Below are 20,279 nucleotides of genomic sequence, written 5' to 3' on the forward strand. Positions count from 1 at the left end.
CTTTTAAATTATATAGAGTTGCATTTATTTGTATAACCCACTATTTCCAACAAAGTGGTATCAGAGCAAAGTCAGAAAGTGGTATCAGAGCCAACGCCAACAAAGTGGTATCAGAGCCAGGTTTCATGTTCAGAGCGTAAACGATCCTGAAGGCTCGACAAAGTTGATCCTAAAAGGTTCAATATTTTTAGAAAAAACATGATTCTCCTTAATGATGATGAAGAGGGGAAAATGTATTTTCTTAGTGAGAAGATGATGTTCTCTAATTACAAGAGAATGAAAATCATCATGACTTCATAATTCAAAGCATGTGATTTGTGGGATGTTGTTGAAGAAGAGCCAAAGAGTGGCATGTCCAACAAGCTTCGTGAAAAAAAAGAAGAAAATGCATTGGTAGTGTTGCAAAAGGCAATACATCAAGAAATTTGGGAGTATTTTGGAGAGTCCAAAACTCCAAGTTGTGTTTGGAAGATGCTCGAGACCATCGTTTCTAATCATAGAGGTGAATCACTACCCATGGAGTATTGGGTACAATACTTTGAGGATGATGAGTTTACGAATGGTGATTATGAAAATTTTGAGGACAAAGTTATGGAGAATGAAAAAGGTGTATCATGCAAAAAAAGTTAAAGATTTTGGAGATTCAAAAGTTGAAGGAGAATTTGAAATGGTGAATGAGGAAGAGGTAAGAAAATATGTTAAAGAAGAAATTGAAAAAGTGGAGGAGGATGAAGTGAAAATAAAAGATTTAGAAGAAGAAATTGCTAAAAAAGAGGCAAAAGTTTAAGTTGGTGAGTTAACATTTTCAGGTATGGTTACAAATTCTATCTTGAAAGAAATTATATTTGACTTATTTGATAAAATTATTATTTCTTCATATTCATCAAATAATACTTATTTTGTGGAGAATGATGAACTTCTCCTCAAGAAAATTATTCCAATTAATTATAAGATTGAAGCTAAAGGCGACAAGAATTTTTTGAATTATTTTTTACAAGATGGTTTGGAGAATTTTGTAATTGACACAGGTTGGGTGAATATGGAGTTATTTTTTTATTCCAAAGAATAAGCACATAAAAAGTTCAAGAAGTTTGAAGAATTCAAGAAGAGAGAAAAATGATGGTGCACCCATGTGAAGAAGATAAATGTTGATCATAAAAGGGCATTATTCAAGCATTTGAAGAAGTTTCACAAGCCCTACACATCAATGGAAATGGCCAAAAAGATTGAAACTATTGAAGGAGGTGGAATTGAAGATCAACCATTGAACTTTTGATCAAGCCCCCAAGATTAATAAGATTCTCAAGTTACAAAAATCAAGTTTAAAGGGGGGTGTTGAATAATAAACTTGATTTTAGTATTTAGTATTTTCGAGTATTTTTATATCCATGATGCATGTGTGAATTTATCATACATGTTAGTGGGTAGTAAATTGTCTTAGTTAGAGTTAAAGTATTGTAAAATCAAGAGTCATTAGAGTTACAACTTGATGCGACCTAAGCGTGTGCACAAAATAATGCACAACACTTTGGTTTTGGAAATGGTATCAAATGGGCATCATACTTTAAATTTATATAAAAGCCGCTTGATACTTATACCGTCAAGTATGAAGTGAGAAGGGATCGTTCCGAATGATTGAACACGTATTGAGATTAAACTTGATTTTAGTGCTAATGAGATTGCACAAGAGAGAGAGAAAAAAAGAGAGAGTTAAGAGAAAAAGAGTTTAGTGAAGTGATTAAATAAATTACAATGCCAATAAATTAAACTAAATTAAACTAAGGGATTAAAGAGATATGAAGAGAGTCTTAGGGTTAGGAGTCACCGCTAAACCTATGCAATTAACCAATTGCTTTCAATTAATGGGGAAATCATTAGTGTAATCATAGGTGTGGTTACATTGTCATCACAAATCACAATTGTAAGCATAGATTATCAACATCAAGATCAAATTGTCTACCTAATGACAACTAAACTAAAGTGTAGAACACATTCAAGACTACGTCATAACCCACCATACACATTCACAAATGTATCCGATAAGAGCACATATCAATCAAGAAGATAATACTAATTGTAATTAGGAGTATGGATTAACATAATCAAGCACAAATTGCCTACTTTACTACAATTAACTAATGACAAGAAAGCTAATTTGTAAAATAACCCATCAAGATTAAGCCTTTATCCATCAAATTAATTGACAATTGTATCAAATAAATATCATGCTATGGCCATCACTAAACACATCTACAAGGAGTATCTAGTGTAGAATATAATTCTAAAGTAACCACACATAGACATGAAATTTACATATAGAATTAATGGAAGAATTAAGTTTAAATCATCTAATGAAGAATAAAATCCCTAATTAATCATACATAGACATATAATCAACTGGAGATTTCAATGAAAGAATTTATCAATACAATCCTTAATTTGTCAAATCAAGCATGTATATATAAAGAAATCACAAGGCCATACAATTAATTACAACATATTAATTCCCCAAGAAAAGAAATACAAAAGTTTAGGTTACATGAACTTAGGGCTCATCCAAGCCCTAAGTGAAGAACTAGCTCATGGAGGAGATGATCATGGTGTCAAAAAGCTCCATCTCCATCTTTTGGCTCTTTCTTCTTCTTCTTTCCATTGTAAACAGAGAGTCTGTAAAACTTCTTGAAACCCTAACTTTTTATTTCTTTTACTTTTTCCAGAGAAAACGATATATCTTACAGCCAAAACTAAAAACTAAACAAATAATCATAAAAACTCTCCCTACAATAGGTCTTTGTTTTTCCTTTAATACCCACATTATTGGAGGCCCATAGTTCACAAAATAAGCCCTCACAAGAAAATCCCGTAGCCAAGTAAAAGCTAAATCCCGTAATACTGCCAGGGGCTGGGGGATCGATCCCCCAGCCTTGGGGATCGATCCCCAGGGGGTATTTTTCTGCACCTTTCTGCCAATAGTGGGGAATCGATCCCCCAATGCTATAAATCTCTTTTAAACCCTGTTTAACTCCATTTTGGCCCCGGGCTAATCGATTTGCTTCTTGATTGTTGGGAACATTATCAAAGGCCCGAAAAAAGGTAGAATTGATCGCTTTTGAAGGATAAGCACACTATATGAACAATGGGCTGCGGCCTTTTTTTGCCATTTCTAAACTTTTTCTGATTGTCTTTACTTGACTTCAAAAAGGCTTTAATGAACCGAAATTCGTCCGTTTGAACCTTATTGACCTGAAAATAACAAAAACATAAATTAGAACTAAAATATGCAAGTAAGATTGATGCCCTAGCTTAGGTGCTGAAATGTGCAACATTTAAGCACTTATCACAACTAGTAATGGTCATTTTAGTGGGTTAGTGGGAGTTATACCTATTGAAGACTATGTTAGTGGAAGAAATGAGAGTTATGGACATTTAAATATAATGGTTACATATACATATGTGAGGCCTTTATAATCATGTACTCTAGTCATTTTAGAATCAGAATAAGTTGGATATAAGTGAAATAATATATTTCTTCCTCCATTTCTCTTTCAAATTATATAGAGTTACATTTGTTTGTATAGCCCACTATTTCCAACAAAGTAGTATCAGAGTAAAGTCAGAAAGTGGTATCAGAGCCAAAGCTCACAACCGAACTGTTCCGACGAAGGTACAGAACGGTAGCAATCATGAAATGAATCCATCTGATAAAGGAAATCCTGAATAAAATTTGAGATTGCGTCAAACATTTCTTTTATGCAGACTTGATCTTTGTTAACTTCCCATCTTCTCCGGTATATTTTTCGGTGGTAAAACGGCACAGTTCTTCGGCTTCCTCGGTCAAACACACACTTCAAACCCTATATATAATAATCTTATAATAACCTCTTAAAAACAAACTTAAAATCAAAACTATCCAACTCACGTAGCGAGTTAAATACCTCCGAAATCTGGCTGAGCAACGATGGTTTTCATGAGATCGGCGTTTTGGTCACAGGAGCATTATAAAGTATAAACCTATATATAAACCTATATATATATATATATATATACACACACACACATACAGGCAGGAAGGCTCTCATGCAGTCCAAAAAAATTGATTTTTCAGCGGACCTAAAGTCAAATAGTCAATTACACGTTATTACTTTAACAGACCTAACCATAGTTAATATTTGTTACCTTAATAGTCAATTTATCATAGTTAGTCAATATCTTTATTCAATATTTCTCCTCCTTAATCTCTTCCATCTTTCTTACAATCTCCAACAGTCAATTTGTTCATAAATTTATAATCATTGCTTATGAAAAAATCCGAAAAAAAAAAAATTTGAAGAGCAAAAAAATTAAAAAAGCTTATTCATGAACCCTAAAAAATTGGTATCCTTTGAACTCCTGAAAAAAGCTTATTCAGTAATTATTCCACACTTCATTCTGAATTTGTTCTTTTAACCCAGGAATGCGATTTTAGTTATTTTCGATTAGAAATTGAGCATCATTTGGAAACTAATTTAATGATTGTCCCACATGTATCTAGTACAGGGAACTAATTGGCATATTAGAAGCATATGATAGATTAATGGCATGAAAAGGAGTTTCCAATTTACATTGCAAATTGATAAATAAGATTTAGTTTGATATATGTAATACCCCTGATTTTAAAAGGACAATCCTGTAATTTAATATAATTATTTTTATTTAATTAATTGATTATTTGCTTGTTTTAATTAATTAATTATTTGCTCATTTGATTTGTTTTATTTTTAATTAACTTAAATGTGTTTTTCTTTCATTAGTTGTTTTCAATTGTGTTTTTTTTAATAATTGCTTAAATTGTATTTGGGTTTGTTTCTTTACGTGTTTATGTAAATGCACTGTTTTGGTAATTAGGGTTTTATGTTTTACATCGTGTTTAGGATTGGAGCCGACATATAGTTGGTTTAGGATTTAATTTAGGGTTTGGTTTAGGATTTAAATTAGGGTTTCAACTTAAGCCTATAAATACATAAGTATACGTCTGCTAGGGTTTCCTGTAAACCATATTCACTATATTCACGTACATAAGGATACAGAGGGAATACAGAGAGAATTTTAAGAGAGTAAGGTAGGGAATCAAAGAGGAGTTCTGGAATTAACTAGGAGTGGCAGAGGTTGATAACAACTATTGACATTACCGAAGTTACTAGCGACAACAGTTTTGGATTTTCAATCGGAAATCAGAAGCAAGTTTCTGTTCTGCTCTATTTCTTTAATCTGTGTTCTGTGCATGCCTAGGAGGACTTCAGGGACTTAATAAAGGCTAAAACAATTGTAAACAAACATAATATCATGGATTTATGCATATAAGAATCTGGTTTAAATACTCGTAAGATAATTGTTTTGCCTATTTCTGCTTCTCTGTTAATCTGTTTTTCTATAGTTGTGATTCAGGTTGTTGTAAACTAAGGTTGTAAATTATATGTGGGATGCTTTGTAACTAATCTAGGAGTGAGTTTAAAGCCTGGAACAAGATCTTAAAACAGTTTTGATTTTTACAACATAAATCTGTTGTAAGTTGTTTAAGGTTGCTATTTGAACGTTCTGTAATTGTGGCTTCCAAACTTGAGTCTAGTTCAAATCATGGTTGCATATCAGTGGGTTAGGATTAATCTATAACTTTGATTGGACCCTAGAACAACTGATTAAAACATTCCAGAGGCTCTGTTAGTTACGGAGTCGAAGAAGATGAAGCAAGAACAGATGACGGTGTCCAAAGGAGCAAGAACAGGCTCCAGAAAACCTAGGAGCCGCCTCTAAGCCTTTGGAGCCGGCTCCTAAAGGATTGGAGCCGGCTCCTGGCTGTTTTGGAGCCGGCTCCAATAGTCCAGAGCCGGCTCTTGAGGCAATTTGAGCAGTGCTCTCACCCGGATGCGCTCAGTTTTGGTTTAGTGCACTGTTTGGCTACGTGGGGTGTTTTAAATGGTTTGAATTGAATTAATGGATGGATACAAGTGTTGTAGATCCATTAAACAATAGAGAAACATAAATTCATAATTTAATTAAGGATTGGACAATGCACAGTTAGGCAAGGAATGTACCGGTTGCACCTTGAATATTAAACTATTACACTAGAGAATTTAGAGGATCGTTTGTATATGATTTAATTAGGATTAAACATATATAAATAGGATTATAAGTAACATTAATTACTTAAATTTAACTGAATTTGTGTTGAATCAAGTTAATTTTCACCTTGTTATTCAACTACGGCAGATACGGACAACTTGGAGGATGTGAATGCTTATACTTATTTTGCAGATTACATTATTGGAATATTGATTTTGTTAAGGCTCTATAATGAATGCTTATTATTGATATATATGTATCAAATTATAATGATACATATTTTGGAGGATGGATGTTGATTATATAGTGTGGTTCAATTAACTACGCAGTTTGGAGGAGTTAAATGCTCAGTAAATTTTTATCAGCTTAAAGGAATTGGTTTAGGATTTCTAAACTTTATATTGTGTGCATAATTTGATCCTAAACTTGATAGGTTATAATAAATGCTTATTCTGGAGTATAGTTGGTTTGCATCTATTACTGTTTTATCGACTATGTTAATTGGAGGATTGTATGTACCGGTATGGGACGGTGACATACTAGGTATGAATTAGTTCAAGCACTAAATTCTACCTAATCTGGAATGAGTTGGATTAACCATAAAAAGGTTAAGTCTTACTTGAATGGATATGTATAAACCGGTATGGGACGGTGTCATACTAGGGATGGTTTAGCTCAAAACGCATAAACCTAACTTATTGGATTTAAGGGAAGGATTGTAAAATATTGAATCCTGAACCTTGTTTAGTCAGATCGACTGATTAAGTTGAAAGACTATCTGGATTAATTGTGTTTGTGTGTAGTCGGATCGACTGATTAAGTTGAATAACTACCTGGATTAAATGTTGATTGTGTTTAAATCAGATCGACTGATTAAGTTGAATGACTAAACTGGATTAAAATTCTTATGTCAATTCAATAAACAATAAAATGGCATACCTTGGGTTAGACGGACTTTATATATATGTTATGGCACCACGATATGGGCATGAGTCTCAGAGTCGTTGGTTAGGGAGCGTATATGCATTGGGATGCCTAGCTGGATATGATGGTTGAGGTGTACCCTGTTAGGTCTAGGTATTCATGCCCACCTTTGGGTGCGTTTTTACATATTGCCTTCTACTCAGGTTGAGACCCCATTATAGTCCAGTGAAGGTCCTATTAGTGTGCACTATATATATATATAGACTACTCTAGATATGGTTGAGTCTTCCTAGGATGTATCTGCGTATCGGATTACTGTTTGGATTGTAGTAGATCAGGACTTGCATGTGGGCTTGACCCACTCCTTTATTTTTCAGGTGTTCGTCAGTTCCAGGGTTAGAGCTTTGACGTGCAGAGCAGATACAGATATTCATTCCTCCGATTATGTAGGAATCTTCTCTATGTTAGCTGTAGAATTTATTTCTATGATTTAAACTCCTATTTGAGAATTTTATAAGGGGTCCAATAGATGGATTCCCGAGTTACAAACTTACAGAGGTTTTGAAGCTTGAATTTTTATAATTTTAATTGGAAGATATTTATTTCTAGTTCCTTTCAGCTTTTAAATTTTTATTTCTTAAATCAGTTTTGTATTCCGTGTTCAATTTAAAATACTTTAATTGTTTGATATCCCTCGGACTCGGGTCGGACTTGATCAACCCGTGTCTCGGATCCGAGGGGTATCACAATATACCTATAGTACCATGAATTGCTAGATATGTAGTATTAAAGTTCTTGTTAATTATGATCTAAATTGGAGAAACTGTGAAGTGGTAAATGGGGGGTGTGTGTGTTATATGCACTTGACCTGGCCTCGCCAAAATGTTTCTGCATGATTATTTTCAACCACCGAAAAAAAATAAAAAAGAAGTTGAGTAATACAAATAGTTTTTGAGATATTTTAAAATTTTGAACGTTGATTTTCTGATACCATAAACAATTTCCAAAATTGGGATGATGAGATTGGATATTTAATTGTATTTGTCCATAAAATTTGAAGGAAATGGTAATGTGTGAAAACGTAAATGGAAATGAAAATGAGCAAATTACCAGAATCAGAATTTGGAGATTTTTCTTATTTCTGTCTCAGAAGAATTTGGAGATTTTTCTTATTTCTGTCTCAGAAAACCCAAATTTGGAGACCTTTTATTGTTTCCGTGCCATGATTAAATAATATATGTTTTCTATTTGAGACTCAATAAAGGTATTGGCTAACTATGGTAAATTGATTATTAAGGTAACAAATATTAATTATGATTAAGTTTGATAAATTAATAAATTGTAATTTACTATTGGTCCGTTGAAAAATCTGTTCTTTTGGACCGCATGAGAGTCTTCCTGTATATATATATATATATAAATATAAAAACATATGGTTAATTCAGCCATTTTTAATAGAAACTTAAGGGTCTTTTAGTAAATTAAACAAGTCTGTAAATCCATTTGACGGTCCATCAGTAGGAGGCCGGAGAGTTTTGTGTAGGGGTGCGACGATCCGGTTTGGATCGGATTGGGAGTATTTTGGGACCAAACCATTTATAACGGTTTCACTATTTTTGAATTAGAACGAACCATAATATTTATAGAACCAAACCAAACCAAACCACAAAAAACCAGTTTAGTTCGGTTCGGTTTATCGGTCTCACTTGATTTTCTTTTTATTTTATTTTAATTTTGAGGGGACAAAGTTTTTTAAAAAATAAATAAATAAAATATCAACTGATATAATATACCCAAAAAAAAAAAAAAAAGAATTTTAAGAAGAAAAAAAGGAAAGAAAATTGAGATATATTTGAAATGAAAGGAAAAAAAATTGAAATATATTTGAAAAGGGAAATTTGACTTTTTTAACAAGAAATTTATAAAGAATTTAAAGAACAAAAGAAAGAAAGGGAGCACGGGAGAACTTTAATTGATTTAGGGTTTAGGATATGATATATATATAACATAGTAACGGTTCGGTCCGGTCCAACACGACCCTAAATCAGGACAGGACCAAAAAATTACGGTTCCATAATATTAGACCCAGGACCGGACCAAACTGCTATACAACTAGGGGTGGCAATTTGTGTTGGCGTGTCGTGTTCGTGTTGACACGATAACGACACGGACACGATTAGGGTTGACACGAACACGACACGACACGCATAACCTGTTTAATAAATTGGTCAAGACTTGACACGACACGAAAAGACACGTTTAAGTCATTTTTGACACGAATACGACATATTTATTCTACACGTTTTGCTAAATGGGTCATTTTTGACACGAACACGACACGTTTATCTGACACTTTTAATTAATCGGGTTAATCGTGTCATAATCGTGTTTACACGGTCAGACACGAACACGAAACGTTTAGTTAGCGGGTCAATTTGTGTCGACACAATTATGACACGAACACGATTAGTTCAAACCCTAACCCGCTTATCTCGTGTCTTGTTAGCGTGTCGTGTCAAATATTGCCACCCTTATATACAACTAGCCCAAACTACCCAATTCAGTATTGTCCGATCCCATTTTTTAGTTTAATGGATTTTTTGAACACCCCTAGACTTCTGTGTAGGAATGTTTCATTTTTAAGAAAAGTTCGTGTAATTTCTCAAATTAGAGTTCCTGTAATTATGACAAATTATAAAGAGATCAGTGCAATTTACCTTTTTTATTTAGTTCTGGATTTAATTAGTTTTAAGAAAAAATCTGGTATGCTTTGTCTTGCCCTTGGTCTTGTTTTATTGCTCTTGACATTATGTTGAGAAATACCCTGTAATATTTTTAGCATTATAGGTGAGAAAAAATAAAAATGGATGTCACTAGTTGTATTTGCAATTTCGGAAGTCTAAACAAGGCTGAGCGGCTGCCCACATGGTGAAAAATTTTAAACCGCTCAGCCCACATGGTGAAAAAATTTTAAAGGGGCCGAGAGAATACCCATTTGTGTGATTTTAGGCAAGAATGGGGTGAGGCAAAATAAACGAGAACGGGTGGGGGAGGATACTCGCCAAAAATCGCACCCATTGCCATCATTTCTAAACACATAATATAAATAATAAGTTTATTATTTCTCTTTTATCTAATTGAACAATAAAAGAAAATCATACAATATCTTCTTGATGGATGTTTAGTTCATCCCTTATTCTCTTCCTTCCAATCAATTATTTTCTTTCCTACTAAATGAAACATTAGCTTTTCCATCAACTTTGGACTTTTCTTTATGGTATTAAACAAAAGCAACATCTTAAAATTCTAGCCTCTATGGGTTTTTTTTTTTTTTTTTATTTTAGTTGTAAAGTTAAATTAAAATTTAATGTAGTATGTGATATTTGGTAATTTATTGTGTTCAAGTGAACTTGACTTTGTTACCTGGGGGGAAAGTAAGTGTAATTTTGTTTGAACTATTTTTTTTTTGGAATCAGGATAAGCCCGTTAAATTAATGCTATATCTTGGAAGAATCAAATGTAATTTATCCCAAATAAGAATATTAACAAAGGAAGATTATGAAAGAATAAAATCTTGTTTGTTGTTGTAACCTTGAAGCTGTTGCCTTGATGATGGCCTGATCTTTGCGTCACTTTAGTTTGCTGTGTTTTTTTCATGGTGGTTTCGTTTATAGAGTTTTAGGTTCTGTTTTTTCCACAGATTTGGAGTTTGTTCTTTATTTTATTACTTTGCTTCATGTTTTGTACATAGATCTGGAGTCTATTATTCATTTTATTGTTTTTCTTTATTTTATTGCTTTACTTCATGATTTGTATGTCTTTTCTGACTTGGCTTTTTGCCTCCATACTGCGTTGGCTTGACCTTTGTGTCTTTGAAATGATATACGATATCGTTTTCATTTATAAAAAAAAAAAAATTCAATTCATGTAATTAATTAACTTTTATCTATTGATAAGTTGGTAAATCGTCAAACTCTCTGAACAGGTGTATCTATGTACAAATCTCTTTTTCTTAATTTATCAGAAAAAAATGAAAAAAAAAAAAAGGGGGTATGAAAATCACGGTATTATTGAAATCCAAAAATATGATCGCTATATTATAATCGTAATTACGAATTTTAAAATGATCCATAAGGATCTTCTTTGGAAAAAGCGTACTGAATTTGGCAAACTTGATTTACACGGACGAAGTATGAATTATATTTGTAACTTTACAATATAATTTTCAATAAATATAGATTGGAATTTATAGAATCATTCAAAAGGCAAAGGGTGCAATATGGCATGGATATAATACATGCGACCTTATCCATCCACATTGATGACATCGAACAATAAAAATCCATTGAAAAAATCAAAACTAAGTGGCTCCAAGAATAAAGTACTACACCTTGAAGGTGCCCACCATGCCATCGACCAAAAAAAATTTAAATTTTATTTAAGAGAGTGCGAGTACAAGAAAAAATATTGATTTTTTTCTCCTTCACTCTCGGTAAAAGAAAATTAGATGAATGAAGGATTAAGAAAAAAATTATGTCATTCTCTACCGGCAATAAAATAAAATAATATGAATGAGGTATTAAGAAAAAAATTGTCATTCTCTCTTTTATTTTGTTATCAGAGAATAGGGGAGTGTGTTAACTATAAAAAGAAAATTGTAATTTAAAAACTTTTATACTGAAGGACAAATAATTCTCGTAAATTGAAAATATAATCAAGTATGAGAAAGGAAAATTTGATGTTGACATGGAAGAAAAACAGATCTTAATGAACTTGCCAAAAAGAGAAGGAAAAAAATCTTGACATGTTGCAGTGTATTGGCTCATATCATATTCGCCTCTAGTTCTTGAAAACCATTAAAACCAAGACAAAATTAGGTTTTTTTTTTTATATATAAATAAAAATAAAAGAGAGTTTAGAAAAACAAAAAGAAAATGTGGTCTCCATATTTCCCACACGCGAAAAGGATCTCTCCCAAGTTGGTTGATTTGTTAGTAAATTGTGGGATCCACTTTTTGATCACTCACTTGTTTGTTTGCCGGTCCTTCAATTATTTTCATCGTGAAGTGATTGATGATGGGATCGTTGCATGTAAAGCCAAGCTGACAAATTTGACAATGCATAGTATTAATTTGTGGGATAGTTCTGTTTTTTTTTTTTCTTCCTTTTATGTATTTATTATGAATTCTATTATAATGAAAATTATATTATGATTTACATATTTATTTAAAACTTTAATTCCATATATAGTTGTTCTAGTTCTGACCTTCAAGTCAAATTTTATTGATCCTGCAAATCCTGAATTGAGAAAAAAGGGGTAAAATGCTTTGCGAACTCATGAACTCATGTCATGTGAACCCTAAACACAAAGTCCAATTATTACCAGTTGTGTGCATGGAGCCTCTCTGACATCATCTGAAGTTTTGATGTGACAAGCAACACAGATTAGGTATCTTCTTGTACACCATGCGAAATTACATATTATGTTTATAATTATACATACATATGTGATGAAGTCATGCATATATGGCTAAGACTGGAAATTTTGGCGCACTCATTCAAACTTAATCAACAAAGGCCGTGTATTATGCTCCGTTTGATTCAAAAAAAAAAAATTTATTTAATTAGGAGGGAGAGAAAAATCCCTATATATATACACTAATAATATGCACTTACATATATACAGAAGAAATCCCGGGTGAAAGTGATCTTCAAAGAAGTGCCTCATGAGAGGAATTTTTTCACACATACAGTTGGCATTGAAATAAATTAAAATTAAACGAGCTGAAATGAACATTCACCAAGGGGCAATTCAATTTCCCCTCATCTCAAACTATATATGCTGGTTATCATGGAAGTCCCCAAGTGCAACCATACAAGTATAATGTGTATATATATGAACAGGGGTGTGGTGATGTTGTCCAAATGATAATATACCAGATAGTACTCCCACCTTATATTTTTAGATTCGAATTCCTTTCAAAAAAATATATATATATCTATCTTTAATCATTACCTGTGAAAAATATATATATATAGTATATATAATCGACTCCCAAAAAAGAAAAATATTTGCATATATAAACATGTGCTAGCTCAACGTCATGTAAGTCTATCCTTCTGAATATAAGACAAAGTAGCGGTGTTAAAAACAAAGAAAATCTTGGATATTTATTTAGCTTAAGAAGAGAGAAGAAGAAGAGAGAATGGAGAGGACAGAGCATAGAAACATAAGCGTGAATGGCATTGCCATGGACGTAGCTGAGATAGGTGAAGGCCCAGCAGTGATTGAATCAATTGTTCTGTCACAGGCCTGGTTCTTCTCTTCTTCTTTTTTAATTTTTTTTTTTTTTTTTTCATGCCCATATTCATATTTTTCTAGTAGACGTAATTGTTAAGAAAAAAAAAAGTTATATAAATAAAAAAATATTTGTTTTACTAAAATTTTATATATATATATATATATATATAATATATATATTACCTCAATGCAATGCAATAAATTGATCCAGGTTGCCGAAATAAAATATAGATGTTTCCTCAATGCAGTGATTTGTTTTTCTAATTAATTTGTCTTAAAGACTTCAAGTGAAGGATTGCTGGATTGGAACACTAGTATTATAATAAATTCATTTGTCAAACAATAATTCTATAAGAACTTTCAACTTTATACATTCTAATCTATGAAATAATAATTTTATTAAAAAAAAAATTGCTAATCTGTGAGAAAATTACTCCACTTCCTAAAAAAGTTTGGATAAAATAATCAAAGAATTACAAATGTGTCTTAGCACAACAGCGAGTTTTTTTTGCCTAATCAAAGTGACATCTCTTGAACTAATTTTCTATGCCCAATCAAAATGAATATCTTGAAATCTAAATAAGGAAATAAAATCAACATAAAATTAAACTTAAAAAAAAAAAATGCTTTGTTGAAAGAAAATATAAATTACCTTAACGGCTCAATATTCAATAATATGATTTACAGAAAAAAAAAAAAAAAAAAATTACCTCATGAGGTCCAAATTCTCACCTGTAAGAGATAAGATTATATTAGAATAGAAAAAATCAAAAAAAGAAAAACAGAAAGAATATGATTTACATGGAGGAAAAAATAAAACCTTTGTAAAAATTAGAGAAGTAATTACAGTCTACAGAGATCGGAGACTAAGAGTTCAGCTATGGAAAAATAAAAATCCGAGACAAAAAAACTAAAGAGCCAACAATCAAGAATGTTCTCTATTATCAATGAGAAACTAAGACGTGCTAATATTTGAGGCTTTTCAAATTTTAAGGTAATTGCCTTGATTTTATTTTTTTGTTTATTTATAAATTTATTTTTTAAGCCCATCATCAATGAGCCTGCAAAATTTGAGGCCCTGTAACTTCCGAAAAAAAAAAAAAAAAAAATGAGGCCCTACAAATCTTGAGACCCTAGGCCTTAGAGCATCTTCAGTGGTCTAATAAAAAAATTTTGTGTAAACTTGATGTATCAAAGTAGATTTACACAAAAAAAAAAAAAAATTTGTAGTAACTATTTTTACTTCTAACAGTTGTTTTGTACTTTTTATGTAAAAAATTATTCCCCAACCACAACCAACCACGAATCCTCCTCAAAAAGGGAAAAAAAATTAATAATTTCCCCATATATTTAAATTCCCATCCCGCTAATAGCAAACCTTTTACGCCATCACTACCAGAATTCTAACTTATAACAAATAATAAAATAAGATTTAAGTATGTAAAAACTACGTAATTAAAATATATATCTAATATTTGGTTAGTACATATTTATTTCATTAGAGTAGAATGTAAAAAGATAAAAAATTTAAAAAAATTTTAAAATCTACAGTATGATTGCAGAAGATGAGATCAAACGAAAATAATGAATTAAACTATGTTTATTAAAAATAAAAAATAAAATATAGTCGAGCAGTTCTTACCTTGCCTCCAGTTACAAATTTTTCTCGATTTCACTCTAGAAAAGTGAGAAACAAATATGTACTAACCAAATATTAGATATATATTTTATTAAAAATAAAATATAAAAAATTTATTTAATTAGGAGGGAGAGAAAAAATCCCTATATATATACACTAATAATATGCACTTACATATATACAGAAGAAATCCCGGGTGAAAGTGATCTTCAAAGAAGTGCCTCATGAGAGGAATTTTTTCACACATACAGTTGGCATTGAAATAAATTAAAATTAAACGAGCTGAAATGAGCATTCACCAAGGGGCAATTCAATTTCCCCTCATCTCAAACTATATATGCTGGTTATCATGGAAGTCCCCAAGTGCAACCATACAAGTATAATGTGTATATATATGAAGAGGGGTGTGGCGATGTTGTCAAGTGATAATATATCAGGTAGTACTCCCACTCTATATTTTTAGATTCGAATTTCTTTCAAAAAAAAAATATATATCTATCTTTAATCATTACCTGTGAAAAATATATATATATAGTATATATAATCGAGTCCCCAAAAAGAAAAATATTTGCATATATAAACATGTGCCAGCTCAACATCATGTAAGTCTATCCTTCTGAATATAAGACAAAGTAGCAGTGTTAAAAACAAAAATCTTGGATATTTATTTAGCTTAAGAAAGAAGAGAGAAGAAGAAGAGAGAATGGAGAGGATAGAGCATAGAAACATAAGCGTGAATTGCATTACCATGGACGTAGCTGAGATAGGTGAAGGCCCAGCAGTGCTTGAATCAATTGTTCTTCACTTTTTTTTCTTTTCTTTTTTTTTTTTTCTTTTTTTTCCTAGTCGAGACTTACATATACTGCTTCCACAGATGTTCGAATCCCCAATCTCTCTTTGAAAAGTTAGGACCTTATATCGCTAGATCACAGACCTGCTGGTTCTTCTCTTCTTCTTTTTTAACTTTTTTTTTTTTTGTGTTTTTTTCATGCCCATATTCAAATTTTCTAGTAGACATAATTGTTAAGAAAAAAAAAAGTTATATAAATAAAAAAATATTTGCTTTACTAAAATTTTATATATATATATATATATATATATATATATATTACCTCAATGCAATGCAATAAATTGATCCAGGTTGCTGAAATAAAATATAGATGTTACCTCAATGCAGTGATTTGTTTTTCTAATTAATTTGTCTTAAAGACTTCAAGTGAAGGATTGTTGGATTGGAACACCGGTATTATAACAAATTCATTTGTCAAACAATAATTATGTAAGAACTTTCAACTTTATGCATTCTAATCTATAAAATAATAATTTTATTATAAAAAAAAATTGCTAATATGTGAGAAAATTACTCCACTTTCTAAAAAAGTTTGGATAAAATAATCAAAGAATTACAAATGTGTTTTAGCACAACAACGAGTTTTTTTTGCCTAATCAAAGTGAAATCTCTTGAACTAATTTTCTATGCCCAATCAAAATGTATATCTTGAAATCTAAATAAGGAAACACAATCAACATAAAACTAAACTTAAAAAAAAAAAAAAATTGCTTTGCTGAAAGAAAATATAGATTACCTTAATGGCTCAATATTTAATAATATGATTTACAGAAAAAAAAATTACCTCATGAGATCCAAATTCTCACCTGTAAGAGATAAGATTATATTAGAATAGAAAAAATCAAAAAAACAAAAAAAGAAAAACAGAAAGAATATGATTTACATGGAGGAAAAAATAAAACCTTTGTAAAAATTAGAGAAGTAATTACAGTCTACAGAGATCGGAGTGGAAAAATAAAAATCCGAGACAAAAAACTAAAGAGCCAACAACCAAAAGTGTTCTGTATTATCAATGAGAAACTAAGACGTGCTAATATTTGAGGCTTTTCAAATTTTAATTCAATTGCCTTGATTTTATTTTTTTCTTTATTTATTTATTTTTTTTAAGCCCATCATCAATGAGCCTGCAAAATTTGAGGCCCTATAACTTCCGAAAAAAAAAAAAAAATTTGAGGCCCTACAAATCTTGAGACCCTAGGCCACTGTCTTAGAGCATCTCTAACGGTCTGTTAAATTTTTTTTTGTGTAAACTTGATGTATCAAAGTAGATTTATACAAAAAAAAAATTGTAGTAATTATTTTTAGTTTCAACGGTTGTTTTATACCTTTTATGTAAAAAAATTATCCACCAATAACAACCAACCACGTGTCATACCTAAGGTCCTAATAACTTTTACAGACCTACTTACTTTTTGGCGATTAAACCTCACGTCCCAATCCTCCTTAATTAAGAAAAAAATAATAATAATTTCCCCATATATTTAACTTCCCATCCCGCTAATAGCAAACCTTTTACGCCATTACCACCAAAATTCTAACTTATAACAAATAATAAAATAAAATTTAAGGACGTAGAAACTACGTAATTAAAATATATATCTAATATTTGGTTAGTACATATTTATCTCACTAGAGTAGAATGTAAAAGGATAAAAAATCTAAAAAAATTCTAAAATCTACAATATGATTGCGAAAGATGAGATTAAACGAAAGTGATGAATCAAACTATGTTTATTAAAAATAAAAAATAAAATATGGTCGAGCAGTTCTTACATTGCCTCCAGTTACAAATTCTTCTCGAGTTCACTCTAGAAAAGTGAGAAACAAAGAGACTTAAAGGAATAAGAGAGAAGAAAAAGAATTGCGAATGAAAAAGAGAAAATATGCTTATATGGCAGTATAAAATGTGTAAAATGATTATATATTTTACACATTGATAATGTAATAGTGTATTTTAACATATTGTTAAAAATAATAAAAAATTAACAAATCACATATGACCGTATATATTTTACATAAAAAAAAAATAAAAATAAAAATAAAAATAAAAATAAAATTTTAAATTTAACAGACAATTGAAAATGCTCTTAATCCCCATGTGTCAGGGCCGGCCTAATTACATAGCCCGCCTTCAATTATTTTCATCGTGAAGTGATTGATGATGGGATCGCTGCATGTAAAGCCAAGCTGACAATGCAGAGTATTAATTTGTCTGATAGTATATATAATCGAGTCCCAAAAAAAGAAATATATATATTTGCATATATAAACACGTGCTACTTCATCATCATGTAAGCCCCTCAGATAAAAGATAAGACATAGTAGCGGTGTTAAAAACAAAGAAAATCTTGGATATTTATTTAGCTTAAAAGTAGTGAGAAAGATTAGAGAAAAAGAAGAGAGAATGGAGAAGATAGAGCATAGAAACATAAGCGTAAATGGCATTACGATGCACGTAGCCGAGATAGGTGAAGGCCCAGCAGTGCTGTTCCTTCATGGCTTCCCGGAGCTTTGGTACACCTGGCGCCACCAGATGCTCTCCCTCTCCTCCTCCGGCTACCGAGCAATAGCACCGGACCTCCGCGGCTATGGTGACACCGACGCCCCACCTTCCGCCGCTAGTTACACCGCCTTCCACATCGTTGGAGACCTGCTGGGCCTCCTCGATGCCCTGGGCCTGGACCAAGTCTTCTTGGTGGGCCACGACTGGGGGGCCTTCATCGCCTGGTACTTTTGCATGTTCCGGCCTGATAGGATTAGGGCCTTAGTCAACCTCAGCATTGCCTTTCATCCTAGGAACCCTTCAATAAAGCCCACTGATTCCATGAGAGCTTTCCTTGGTGATGATTACTATATGTGCAGATTTCAGGTCAATTTTCTACTTATGTTATGCTTTGCAGATTTGGAATAGAAAAAAATTTACTTTTTTTTATTACTGGACGTGTATTTTGGAACGAAGAACGAAGGGAGTAGAATAAAATTTGAACTGAAATTCCTTCCCAAATTAATAGATTATATATATATATTGATTAAGTTTTATAGGCTGTTTTTAAAAAAGATTTCATTTTACCACTTTGGCTTAAAAATTCCAACTAGGTAGTATTGAATTATTTACCATCTTAGAATGGTGATTAATCGTTGATACAGGAACCAGGGGAGGCAGAAGAGGAGTTTGCTCAAGTTGATACAGCAAAACTAATTAAATCATTTCTTTCAACTCGGAATCCTGTTCCATTTTGTGTGCCTAAAGAGATAGGACTTGGTAATTTTTTCGAGACTCCAGATACATTGCCCTCCTGGTTGACACAGGAAGATGTCAATTATTTCGCCAGCAAATTTAACCAGAAAGGCTTCACAGGAGGACTCAATTACTACAGAGCCATAGACCAGTAAGTTTACATCTTGAAATTGAAATTGGAGAAAATTCAATTTAAACTTTGAATTAAACTTCCTCCAATTCCAAATCCAAATGTTCTTCTCATTAATTTTTTTTTTGGCGTAAACAAAAAGGCGAGCACTGGGTAATAAATGGCCTTTTAATTTTGTTATTGTTGCAGAAACTGGGAGCTCACAGCGCCATGGACTGGAATACAGATACAAGTGCCAGTGAAATTTATCGTGGGTGATTTGGACTCGACCTATAACACCCCTGGTGTCAAGGACTATATACACAAAGGTGGCTTCAAAAAAGATGTACCCCTTTTGCAAGAAGTAGTTGTAATGGAAGGTGTAGCTCACTTCATCAACCAAGAAAAGCCAGAGGAGATCAGCGCACACATTTATGACTTCATCAACAAGTTCTAATCTAGAGATTATAGATGCAAGTTTGCTTGGTCTAGTAACTGTTTGCAATAAGCAAAAGCTTTTTAAAGACGACAGAAATATAAGCAATAACATCTTCAGAATAGAACTGAGGGTGCACCTGAGGCAAATTGTTCTGTTTGGTCAGATGGCGCATCAGTTTGAGTCTGTTAGTGAATGTGTGCTAGTGATTTTCTTTTTTTCGTTTGGTTCCTAGTCCTCCTATTAACAGAGGGGGAAGAAATAAGAACAGCATCCCTCTCTCTTTTTTGGTTGTATGGGGAAATTGAGAAGGAAATGAATGAAAAATGAAAGTTTTCCCATTTTTCACCGTCAGTTTAGAAATAATCTGTCCTCTTAAAAATGAAACAAGATTTCTCCCAAATTAACAAACTCTCCCACCCATCCTCCTATTCCTTTCCTCACCATTTTCCATGCTAGTCAAAAAAGAAAACATTTCCCTCCGTATATTCTTTTCCTTTTCCTCGTTGAATCTGCAAACAGAAGAGAGCGTTGTTGAAACTGATCAGGCAAGCAGACACTATGACGGTTTGGGGGCACAAAACAGACAGCTCAATGTGTCCAGAAACATAAGGCTTAGAAATTCTGTTATTCTTCCTGTAACTCTGAAAGAGTTGAGATGTTAACGAATACAGGGATAACCT

At 32.1% G+C, this 20,279-nt stretch overlaps 1 protein-coding gene across 1 annotated transcript; it reads left to right on the forward strand.

Annotated features, from left to right (window-relative positions):
• The first annotated feature begins 18,104 nt into the window (after positions 1-18,104).
• Positions 18,105-19,937, forward strand: LOC132268816 (uncharacterized). The gene is made up of 3 exons (XM_059769666.1): positions 18,105-18,682; positions 18,961-19,202; positions 19,371-19,937. The coding sequence occupies exons 1-3, from the start codon at positions 18,218-18,220 to the stop codon at positions 19,615-19,617; spliced, it is 954 nt and encodes a 317-aa protein (XP_059625649.1). The 5' UTR covers positions 18,105-18,217; the 3' UTR covers positions 19,618-19,937.
• The last annotated feature ends 342 nt before the right edge of the window (positions 19,938-20,279 follow it).

The sequence above is a fragment of the Cornus florida genome, unplaced genomic scaffold, assembly GCF_030987335.1.
Source record: "Cornus florida cultivar Cherokee Brave unplaced genomic scaffold, ASM3098733v1 CherokeeBrave_3.0.0_Hap2_Chr08, whole genome shotgun sequence".
Lineage (NCBI taxonomy): Eukaryota > Viridiplantae > Streptophyta > Magnoliopsida > Cornales > Cornaceae > Cornus > Cornus florida.

Bases quoted from the DNA above. Each gene is read 5' to 3' on its own strand.
- LOC132268816 (XM_059769666.1), top strand. From the start codon at position 18,218: ATGGAGAAGATAGAGCATAGAAACATAAGCGTAAATGGCATTACGATG. The intron at 18,683-18,960 runs GTCAATTTTCTA...TCGTTGATACAG, and splicing joins ACTATATGTGCAGATTTCAG to GAACCAGGGGAGGCAGAAGA. The intron at 19,203-19,370 runs GTAAGTTTACAT...TTATTGTTGCAG, and splicing joins TACTACAGAGCCATAGACCA to AAACTGGGAGCTCACAGCGC.